This window comes from Monopterus albus, unplaced genomic scaffold (assembly GCF_001952655.1).
Source record: "Monopterus albus unplaced genomic scaffold, M_albus_1.0 scaffold110.1, whole genome shotgun sequence".
In the NCBI taxonomy this organism is placed as follows: Eukaryota; Metazoa; Chordata; class Actinopteri; order Synbranchiformes; family Synbranchidae; genus Monopterus; species Monopterus albus.
This window is the reverse complement of record NW_018127990.1, coordinates 1,014,482-1,026,353: the sequence shown is the minus strand read 5'-3', so window position 1 is coordinate 1,026,353 and position 11,872 is coordinate 1,014,482. Positions and strand designations below refer to the sequence as shown.

Sequence of the window (11,872 nt, the reverse complement as noted above, 5' to 3'; positions counted from 1 at the left end):
CTTTCCTGTGGCCCCATCCACTGATGCCTTATAACCCTCTGGTCTTTTTCTGATGCCCCGGCTGACTGATAATCCTCCCACTGTCCTCAGAGAACTGGAAACTACTGCACTCATGATTTCAGTTTGAGGGAAAAGGGGGTTTGAAGAGTCAAGGTCAGAAGACTTGAGAACTGACTTTGTGATTTTTGTCCTTGTGTTTAACAGCAGAGCGTCATCAGTCACTAAACTCTCTGCAGTAACAGCTCTCAGATGTTCTGGACATGCTGTGCTTGTGCCATAGCTTCCAGCAATTTGAAAAAAAAAATGTTTTCATGATCCCATTTGGTGTGAATCACCATTGACTGCAGTAGCATATCGCTGATTCCAGACTTGTGAATTACTGCCCACATCTCTGTTTGGTTTGGTGGTGTAACAAGAGGTCTGCTGTTATCGGCTTTTTCCTCAATTTAAAACAAAATGAGTCTATCAGTGCTTCTGTGTGGACTGAAAGTGATGTTGAGCGAACCAGTACATTGGCCACTGCTGATTGGTCAGAGCAAAATAAACCCTTCTCAAACAGAAAACTGCTGCCAGAAGAGAAAAATGAAGAGAAACTAAACAAGACCTTCAGCCTGATTATCACAATGCCAGCAACCAACAACAGGCTGCATTACATTTGGTGAAGTGCCCCAAAGTCCCCCAGTTCACCATGTGGTGTTTAATGTATTTATTAATGCAAACTGAAGCTGGGGAGGGCGTAGTTAACTTCCAAACAGACTATGTTTAGGAAGAAAGGGAGCTCAATGAAGCCCAAAAAGCACTTTCCCTATAGACCTCCATTATAAATGAGATGTCTGTAAAACTGTGGACAGGACACCTCCACCTGAAAAATGTCAATTATTAGACTATGAATTTTTAAATCATGAAGGTTTTATATTTGTAAAGTCTAAAAAAAAAGAAGCTATTTTTATTTGCTCAGTGTCTTCAGATTGTGAGGGCTGAGTGGGAGAAAGACTAACACGTGTGCAGTGGGTTGCACAATGATTTTCCCATTCAGTTTGGTGTCCAGTTGTTATAATAGATCCACAGATTTTCACTACCTGCTGCTGGAGATCTTAAACACACCTGTATGTTCACCTGGGTCTCCACGTAAAGGCCAGCTCGCTCACACTGTCAACCTTGCACAGTTTTCTGCAGAGAAATCACAAATTTAGCTCACGTCTGAGATGTTATGTTTTGAGCTGCTACGATTAGTTGTTTGACAGAAAATTATACTGCAGCTACTTCAATAACTGAATAACAGCTTTAGTCCATTCTTGAGCAGGTAAAGTGAAAATCCTTGGATTTTGAACTATCAGACAAAATTAGAAAGTGACGATGTGAGCCTTAAACGGTTCATCAAAAACAAATCGGCCGTTTAATCAATAATAAAATAGCGTTAATAATTAGATCAGCTCTAGTGTGCTACTCAGTGATCAATGAGTCTCTGCCACTTTTATAATTTCTGTGTTATTTATTATGATTGTATGTATATATGTTCAAGCCATTCACTTTAATAACAATGTGTTATAATATTGTACTTTTATTAGTTCAGACAGAAATGAACTTCTGATCATCTCCAACAGTTTGAATTTTTTCTTTAAAAATTCCCCAAACCCATGAAGCAGTTGTAGTTTGTGAATAATCAGGATTTCCATGTCTCGTTAAAAAGTCTAATATCAAATGAGTTTGCCAAAGTTAATGCCATTTATATCTGAACTTGTGTTTTTAAAGACAAATGCTCATTTTGTTTTAGCACTTCAAAACTCCCCAAATTCCTAAACATCACTGCTGAAATAAAATCAGGGGGTGAGTCTTTTAAAATGCAACGCTTTGCATAAAAATGCCAGTTTTATGAGGAAATTAAAATTTGGATTTGCTTGTCTGTGTGGGATTTGTAGTTTAAAGAGTGATGAAGTTGGGCAGTTGAAAACTAGGTGGTGTGTAACGAGCAGGTCAGGTGTCATGGAGAAAAAGACCGGTCTGAAAATACTTAAGCATCCTGGGTGCTAAACTGTATAGATCGAAAAGTACAGTAAGGGCTCCTGCAAATACTGTTCCCCTTACAGTCTGTCAGTCCATTGGCTCAAGTTTAAACATTAGGAAGGAAGAGCAGATGTAATTTATGACTGAAAGCTAATGGATTTTTATAATTTACTGATATAAAGTCACAGAGAGCGACTGACACCACTTGAGGGTAAAGTGCAAAAGCATCATATTTGGATTTATAGGGTCAGTTCACTCAACTTACAAAAAATAAAAAACATTTCAAAAATCTCTCCTCCCTTCAGTAACATGTGGTCCAGTCAGATAATTTTGGTTTTATATGTCCAGGTCTGTAGATATCTACACTCCAGCACAATGGAGGTGAGCAGGGTTTCACTCTTAACTCTCTCCTGTTGTTGAGATGGAATAATTATTTCTATTGTACTGAGTTCAAGGCAGAAAACTCAAAACCTCGACAGACAAATCAAAACCATCTGTCACATATTATTAAAGGGAAGAGAGAGTACGTTTGGGCAAACTGACCCTTTAACAGCCACCGCAGCTTTTAGAAACTATATAAAAAGCATTTGAGTTACATTAGAAAAAGTGAAAATAGGTGTAAAAGCCATTCTTGTAGGAAGCTCTACTCCTGGTCACGTTCCTCCAGCTGGCGGCAGAGGTGATTCAGAGGCACGTTGGGAATGACTTGACACTCCGCTGTCTCCGTCTAGCTGCTCATACAGGTGGTTGCTCTGTAGAACTGCTTCTGTTCGCAAATTAATTTTCTGTGTTAAAGACAAAACAGGATTAGGAACTGTTCACTGTTTGTCAGTCTATATCTTTAATAAAATGTTAAAAGAATAGTTTGACATTTTGGGGAAACCAACTTATCTCACTGAGAATTAGATGAACTATCTCACTGCAGTGGTTTTCTGCTAGCCCCCCTCTTGCTGGTAAAAATACATTTGAGTCCCCCAAACTCGATCACCAAACATGATGGTCATCGATGTTGTAGAAGTTAAACCGGCAAACTAAGATGTGAACGCCAAAGTATAAAACAAGCTTTTGTGTACAGATGTAAGAGTGGTAGCAGTCTCCCCATCTAACACTTCTACCATTCCTCAAGTACTGTAAGTCACGAACATGCAGAGTTTTATGCACCGAAATAAAATGGGAGGGCTGTCTTTAAATAAATATAATTTTTTCGCAGAAGAAAATTCATAACATTTTCTATGTTGTGTTGACACCTGAGGGCTTCAGTCCAGATTATTTATCTGGTAGTTTAACCTAAATGCGACTACAAATATGGCTGTGGCTCATGATAGGGCAAGTCGTCTTCTGACCAGCAAGTTGGTGGTTCGACTCCCGGTCTCCCCACATGCCTAAGTGTCCCTGAGCAAGACACTGAACCCCAAATTGCTCCCGGTGGCTTGACGAACCCTGTTGTGTGGCAGCCTTGTCGTCATCGGTGTGTGAATGGGTGAATGGTGTATAATCTCCCTGTAAAGCGCTTTGGCCAGTGCATAAAAGCGCTATATAAATACAGTCCATTTACCATTTACAAATATTTAATCAACGGCAGCTGTACAGAAGAAAAGATGAGACAAAGTACCTGAAAATCTCGGATATAGGTGAAGAAGAAGCCGATGAAGGAGAAGCTCAGAGACCATTCAGAGATAGTGCTGAAGATGTGAGCTGTGTAAGCCTGGGAAAAGTAATTAAAATCCAATTAGCTATGTTTCTAACCTCAGTACCTTTGTATTCAGTTGTCCCCGTCACAGTGAGTCAAGTACTGAAGGCTAAACAATGGTCAGAGTTGTATTTTTGTCAGTCTTCTAGATCTTCAGCAGCTGCTTGTAGTTAGACAGCGTTGAACTTTTAACAGCTGTTACATGGAAAAAAGGTTTTATAAAGAAAATTAGCTTAGAAGTTAGTATTAGTACTGCAAGTCTGGTATCAGCACTTGTATTTTATTACAACACTATTTAAAAATGGTGCTCTAGAAAAGAAATACTCTGATGCTGTATAGAGCTCAGCCTCCACACACACACACACACACACACACAGGACTACTGACCGTCTCTCCAGGAACCCAGTGAAGTTTCAAAGCTGCATCCAGACTCGGCAGACTGCTGTACATGATGACTGACGATACGAACACTGGCAGGCCGTTAAGGGTCACAGAGGCACCACAGGACATGCGTTTTAATATTCAGCCGATGTTCTGAATGAGAATTTCCAACGTGTTTTGCTGCCTTGTTATTTGTCTGTGTGAACTGTGTGGGGAGTAAACTACTAGTTCATCTTTATTTCCCTGTAACGTTCAGGTACTGTAAGTGTTTTGAAAAATTGTGCAACAATTTGTTTTTACTTCGTGTGTACATTAACGGGAAGGATATGGCACACGAATAGATACAAGATGTTTGCAAAATGAGATAAGGATGCAAGTGTGTGTTGTGTAGATGTGTTACCGAATGCTGAAAACAATTTGAACTTAAAAATTCCAAGGCAGCAAAACATTAGATAATCAGAATTTGATCTGAAGTGTTCACTGAAAACCCAAGTCCTGCTTTATTAATTGCTGTGTTACAAACTTGGCTTTAGCATCTCCTTGCTGGCAGTGACCAAATTTAGCTCCAAGGACCTGTAAAAAATTGATGGAGTGCAGTGGAACTTGATTTAGTACTACCTCCTGGAGAAAAATGTAGCTCCTGCAACTTGCATTCAAAGCAGGTAGAGGGCAGTGGAAACAAAAGCAGAACCCGGGACAAGGCGTACAAATTCCATTACGGGTTCATAGGGTCCTATAATGTAAAAAGGCCTGTAGGTCGCAGGTCATTTGTTTCCTATAGTGGAAATCTGAACTGCAGTCGCTTACCAAACAGGGCAGACACATTGCAATGTTTGTCTAGGTATTGCCTTTTTAATTAATTTCATCAAAACTTTCTAGTTTGTAAGACGCAGCAGAAACAAAAGGCAGAAGCTAAAACAAATGTTTTACAGGCTCATAGAAGTTCAGGCTAGTGGCATCTTGAGCTTTTGGGTCGTCAAGTTCCAACTATAGAGAAGAGGTTTCAGACTCTAGAAACGACTCCAGGACATCTGTGAGTCCAGATCCAGTCTAAACACAAAGGGAGTTTATGAACAGCTTCAGGACCAGTTTCAAGTAAAATTATAATGTTCTGCTTTGAGTATTATCATCACTCAATGTTACAACACATTACTTCATCAACAGCTGGAGTCCATGTTTCCAGCTGTTGCTGTCTTAAAGGATACAGGCGATGATGCTGCTCAGGGTCCAGACACTGATGCCGAGGCGGACCAAGTAGACGGTCTTGCTGTGAATGTGAGGCTGCATGTTGAATGAGAGTAGTGTTTGAACCAGGATGTAGAGAGCACCGACCCCGAAGGTCAATACTGCCCCCACTATGTGCACGGAGAACATCGTGGTCCTCTGCTCGGACACACATAGTTTCACAGTCAACACATTTAGACACTGTGCAGGCTTGAACTGATCACGGATCAGCAGCGCTCACCTGGAAGTTCCCGACCACGCACATCCCGAAGCAGCTGATGCAGCCGAACACCAGTCCTAGGCCGTTCAGTTTGTGGAGTATGAGCTTGTTTTCGCCTGTGATAACTTTCAGAAGCTTGTAACGCACAAAAATCGTCGCTATACCTGCAAACACACACAGCTATTGATCAAAACAATCAACCTCCAATAACATTATATATCTATATATTTTGTTTTTCTTGCAAATAGAAAACATTTTGACAAGTTTTAAAATGGAATATTTTACAGCTATAATCAATAAATTTGTCAAACACACAAGTCCATTAAAAATGATCACACCTTTATATTAACCGTTGATTATGTCCTTCATTAATTAATTGTTCTTTTAAGGTTCAGGTTAGGATAATTATTGGCATGTAGCTGTCAGTTTTATGGTTAGGGGCTAAATAATGCATTGTCAGCAAGGGTCCTCACAATTACAGACACAAATTCTGTGTGTGTGTGTGTGTGTTACCGAAGAAGGCCGACACATTCATCATGATGCCAAACACACACCTCTCTGGTGCCGTTGTTCCTAGGTCACTGTAACACAGCAATGTTCATCACAGAGACTGTCTCACTTTGTTACAAAAGGAATAATGCAAAAGTTTATCACCAATAAAATAAAGAAGCAAAGTCAGTCTGGCATCTGTATTGAAATTCAATTCAAATGGCCCTAAAAAGGCGAAGCTCCTATCGTCAACTTCAGCCTGAACTTTAGGTCTCATTGGCTAAAACTTTATCATAGAAATGTACTAATTAAAATCAATGAAAACTACAATTACTGTACGTAGCACAAGAACTGACTGAAAGTGTAGCAACAGTACCTAAAGGGGAAATGGTCAGTGAATAGTCAGCGCCCGACTCTGAGAAACTGCAGTGTAGATTATTCTCCAACACTTGACTGATAAACTGATTTATCAGAAAAAGTACAGATAAATTAAAGGCTAACACATTTTTGTAGCCATGTTTTCTGTTACATGTACACTTTTGAAAGGGAAAATTACAAATGTGGTCATATGAGCTGTGTCAGTTTATAGGTGTGTAACGTCTCCCAACAAGGCAGGCAACACAAAATATTTAAGACTTTTTAATAGGGATCCAAATGTTATGCTGTTTTTAAAACTTAAACCCTGGGATGTAACAAAAATGACAGATGCACAGACCTCAACTGTCTGTGTCCAGATTCTGACCTGATGTATGGCACCAGAGGATCCACATGTCCCAGCACCACGGCTATGATGTAAGAAACGACAAAGGTCGTTGTCATCCAGACGACCACACCTACGGGCAGGATGCACAGACCTTTCTGGAACCACCACATTGCCCCTTCAATGAGTGTGCGCCTGTGTGCTGCTGGTTCACAATGTCCTGGGCACAACGCACATAAAGTGAGGCACACCCGTATACAGTATTGTTCAAAATAATAGCAGTACAATGTGACTAACCAGAATAATCCAGGTTTTTAGTATATTTTTTATTGCTACATGGCAAACAAGTTACCAGTAGGTGCAGTAGATTCTCAGAAAGCAAACAAGACCCAGCATTCATGATATGCACGCTCTTAAACACTGCTATTTTTTTGAACACACCCCTTTCAACTAATTGCCCAATTGCACAGCCTTAAGAGCGTGCATAACATGAATGCTGGGTCTTGTTTGCTTTCTGAGAATCTACTGCACCTACTGGTAACTTGTTTGCCATGTAGCAATAAAAAATATACTAAAAACCTGGATTATTCTGGTTAGTCACATTGTACTGCTATTATTTTGAACAATACTGTATATAGTACACAGAAGCTGGCCTCATCTGTGCTGCAGTTTCACCATCTTCTCCAGGACATGACATAAATAAATGATACAAGTGATCATTTATAATTACTGATGCCAACCAATGGCTGACTCAGGCTGTGAGAGGGCCACGGGCCAAAAAATAAGAAGGGTATCTGATTAATTCAGCATGAAGTGATGTGTATGTAATATGTAACCCTCAGTCAGATCTTTTGTGTTGCTACACACAAAAGGGAATAAGTCAGATCCCAGTAAGCATATGGATGGTGTCCCTACCAATGTTTTCGGAGGGACAGAAATGTCCCTAGCAGTATCTTAGCAAACCCATATTATATCAAAACAAGGTGCCCAACCTGCTGAAAGGGAGGAGGCAATCTAAAGATCACGTTACCTGCAAATGTCATGTGTCCCAGACACAAAGGAAGTAATAGCTGTTGGTCAGTGCACTGACAACATTATGTTACAGTGGCTGATTCTGGTAAAGTTGGAAAGATATTCATAGATCCCATGCTTCCGTATCAATAGCGAAATGCTGCTAAAATAAAAGCGACACCTCTTTTGTTTCATAGTGATGTAGACAACAAGCTACAAGCTCATTTTTGTCAAAATGAGCCGTTCTCTGCTCCAGAAAAATAGCATGGTCTCAGTGTGCAGCTGGCTGTGAGACGAGTTCACAGGGACCATCTACAAAGTGCAACACTGAAAAGAGACAGGCCTGCTACAAAAATATGTAAAAACTTTACTCTTAGTCAGTGTAGTGTTTCCACAGTCACCTCACACACCAGTGGCCACCGGCTGGTTATACTACAACCCCTAGTCAGGAAAAAATATGCTTTTCATAATTTGGGAGAATTTCTATTGGGAAAATATTCACTAACCTCACTCCTATACTGTAGTGTCACCAAAATCACTTCACACATTAATGGCCATCTGATTATACTGGTGAATTTTTATTAGAAAAAATATTCCTTCACTTCACTGTTAGGACAGCATTAATCATTATGGACAGGCTAGAAACCCCGTGGAAATCAATCATTTTGGTTGTTGGAAGCAGCATCTGGGTTTGCGTCACTATGGGAGCGCATCAGAAGTCATTTTAGCACTTTTCTACAACTGCATTTTACTTATTTGCAATCTTTTCCTGAGATGTAAAACTAATCTCAAACAAGTCTAGTAAGAAGCTACTCTATCCACATTATCCGAGACTTGCTACGGACCTTTGAATTATAAAAACGCCAGGGTGCAAGGTACAGAGAATTTTAGGAAAGGTCCTTAATTCTCACTGAGGAAGTGAAACAAGAAACAGAGAAAGAAGTCTGTAAAATTAGCCAACTATCACGCACAGCCTCATGCACCAAACGCCATCATAAAATCTGTCAATTTGAGGCGTTTCAGGAAATTTGGTAGCTACACGTCTCTCGCAAAACCATGTTTCACTATTCTAGAATCTATCAGAACATACAAGATGCATGCACATCGTTACATAATACAGTAACGTGAAGCTAGCTAAGTGCTAACGAATGTGTTTAACGTTATTTAAACAGCGTCAAAACTTCTAACAGGTAGTTGCTAATGTTGCTAATGTTAAACAGCAACGTCCAATAGCATTCATCCGCCAATTAACATTAAATACTCACAGTTTTACTGGCTGGGTCACACAACTGCCAGACTGAGGAAGTAACGTTCAGACCAAAACTTCGTATGGTCCAAGTTACAGTTCAGACCCAGTCACATTGACAAAAAGGCGGTTTTAACAAAACATGACGTTCATGTTATTCCGCCACCAACTAAAGTACTGGGCTCAATTTATTTCTAACCCCAACACATCAATAATCTTCGCTGTATAACCAAAGTTGTAGTTGCCAATGGTGAAGTGCGCATGCGTTTACCAACAACAACAAAATGTGGAGCATAAGCCCCGGGTTTTGCCTCGCAGGGAGTCTTCGACCAATGACCTCATTGGAATGTGCAGATGTTTTTGTTAAATGCCCACTTTTTTTTTGAATTTGAAAAATTTCCGCAAAAACTGTGGCTAGGTCCCAAAATTACAATTCTCAAAATATTACAACCGTTATTTTTTTGACAATAACAAAAATTCTTTTTTCTCAATGTATTTTTACTCAAAATGTTGACAAAAATTATTATCTCTAATCAGGACTTTTCTCATTAAATACCGACTTAATTCCCATTACTTTTTATTATTCTCACAGTAATGCAACTTTTGGTACTAGTAAATTACCACTTGTATTTTTGACATAGTATTTGGAATTACAAATGTATCTTTATAGTAATTTGAGTATTTTCTCAAAAATACAGCTAGTCTCATGATGGCATTTCTCTAACAATTCCAATTGTAATCTGTAAATAGTGTGAACCAGTTCTTGTGCAAATATTGTCTTCACAGTTGAAATGTTTTTCTTTTCCCAATAACAGTGCAACTTGTCACAATCATGACCTTTTTCTCATAAAACAACTTTATTTTCAATATATTACATTAATATACATTACATTGTTGTTATAAAATATTACAACTTTTCAGTTACAACTGTTTCTTTTTTTTGGTAAATTACAACTATTTGTTAAACTTTCACTCAAATTAAGACTAAATTCTGCTAATGATGATTCACAATATCAATTTCATAAATGTCAGAATCTTCCTAATATTTCTCTAATATTCCATCTTAAGGCATTAGAGGACAAATGTTTTATTGATTTAACACTTCTGTGTGGACAGTTGTGTTCCAATGAACCAATGACCAACAGTGTTCAGACAACTGAAGATTACGACCAAACCACCATGAACCTGAATGCATCCAGTTAAGACAATGACACTACTGTGAAGTTATTGTACATAAATTAATCAGTTAACACTTGGCATTATAAATGTTCTTGAACATCTTAAACCAACTGGAGGGGTTTATTACCATTATCTGCACATGGAACTGTTCAAACAAACGTAAATAAAACAGGCACACAATGGAAATGCAAGAAACTAATCTCTGCTGGTAGAGATCTTGACCTGAATACAAGGTCATCCTACAGGTTCTCTTCAGAAGCAGCAACATTAAACACTCTGAGTATAATGAGCTGTAACCATGTCATAACATTGGTAGATGCAGAGGCAGAACGAGCAGCGGCCACACTCAAACAGGTTTGTATTTACCAAGTGGGATAAAATTTGACCAGGGTGTTGTCAGTGACGCCCATAGAAACTTTCATCTCATCATGTGACTGCATCTCCTGCACATTCAGTCCATGTACACCTGTTCTGCTTCAGCGGGGATGTTTGGAGGGAGGCAAAGTAGGGCCGGCTACAAAACAGCAACTTGTATCAGCATGTTGACACAAATAACTATCACGGGAGCAGGACGTTGTTCAGTTTAAAGCACAGGTCTAGTTATATTCTTTATTTTTATCATTTCCTACAAATTCTATGAAGATTACAGGTGAATTAATCTACTAAAGTTTTATTTCACTGATCTCATATTGTACAGCTAATTCCTGGAAACCTTCTTAATCATTTCCGTAAAATTTAGGTGATATTCAGTTAACGTTAAGAAATTTCCTATTTTATTCAATTTAGCACCAACTGTATTAAGCTGTTGTAAGGGAGATGGTGACTGTGTTAAACAGTACTGTCACTAAGTTATATTTGACTTCTCAGGAAAATATTGGAAATTATAAGTAGTTCAGAAACGGATGTCACTATCATGAAAGTTTTCCAGAAAGGCTAACAAAAAATTTCTAATTCTTAAACAGAAAACATGCCACAATGAGCCACGTTGTTTTTACAGGTAATGTCTGTGGACATTAGTTAGAAATGTTTGTATGTTCAGCAGCAGCACTTATTGATCATCATATCAGTCAAACATGTCCAGTGCCACTAAAAACTAAAGTTGTACTATCGTGTATGGCACTTTTATTTTTTTGTCTTTATAGAAAACTGATGGGCATTGACATCTGTTTATTTTGCCACTTATAATTTACTAATTTATATTAATAGATGGCATTTCGTAGTCATTTCCCTTATGAATCGCAGATTGTGCAGGTGTTTCTTAGACATATCCTTGTAATTTGCAGTTAAATAGAATTATTTTTTAGGGAATTATGAGTAAAGTTTTCAAGAATTTCATGGATAATACAAGACCCATAAAATAGTGTTACAAAGTATTATGTGTATGTTTAATACATCTCATTTTCCTGTCACTGAGCGCCAGTGTTGTTAAAAAAAAAAGATTAAAAACATCAATGTTTACTAGGTGACACATCCCATGAACATGAATACACACTGTCAATCATTACGACTCCCGCATACACCATCTAGCTGATGGAAAAGGTTACTAGAGCGCGAAATGTGGATTCATCCACCACTGAAAATAGTCCCCACCAGTTCTTTGGGTTTTATTAATTGTTGCCATTTTAGGAAATTGAATATTTGTCAGCTGTTTTTAAACTAATCAATAGGAACTTATATCAATCATTAGGGCTTGAGGCTGAGCACCACAGACAGGGTGGGAAAGTCAGG

At 38.7% G+C, this 11,872-nt stretch overlaps 1 protein-coding gene across 2 annotated transcripts; it reads right to left on the bottom strand.

The window, feature by feature from the left end:
- Positions 1-6: 6 nt before the first annotated feature.
- On the bottom strand, positions 7-9,230 carry dram2b (DNA-damage regulated autophagy modulator 2b). Of its 2 annotated transcripts, none has more exons than XM_020611161.1 (8): positions 8,985-9,230; positions 6,751-6,928; positions 6,033-6,100; positions 5,541-5,683; positions 5,281-5,356; positions 4,082-4,164; positions 3,617-3,709; positions 7-2,789 (listed from the first exon to the last, which is right to left on the bottom strand). In XM_020611161.1, exons 2-8 carry the CDS (start codon positions 6,879-6,881, stop codon positions 2,658-2,660), a joined length of 726 nt encoding a protein of 241 aa, XP_020466817.1. In that variant the 5' UTR covers positions 6,882-6,928; positions 8,985-9,230; the 3' UTR covers positions 7-2,657. The 2 variants fall into 2 exon arrangements, with proteins under 2 accessions (XP_020466817.1, XP_020466816.1); XM_020611160.1 differs by having other exon boundaries at positions 5,281-5,458; positions 8,985-9,229.
- Positions 9,231-11,872: the final 2,642 nt, after the last annotated feature.

Coding starts and splice junctions, on each gene's coding strand:
- dram2b (XM_020611160.1), bottom strand. CDS start 6,881: ATGTGGTGGTTCCAGAAAGGTCTGTGCATCCTGCCCGTAGGTGTGGTC. Junction 3,710..4,081: donor ACTGGGTTCCTGGAGAGACG/GTCAGTAGTCCT, acceptor TACTTTTCCCAG/GCTTACACAGCTCACATCTT. Junction 2,790..3,616: donor CCTATATCCGAGATTTTCAG/GTACTTTGTCTC, acceptor TCTTTAACACAG/AAAATTAATTTGCGAACAGA.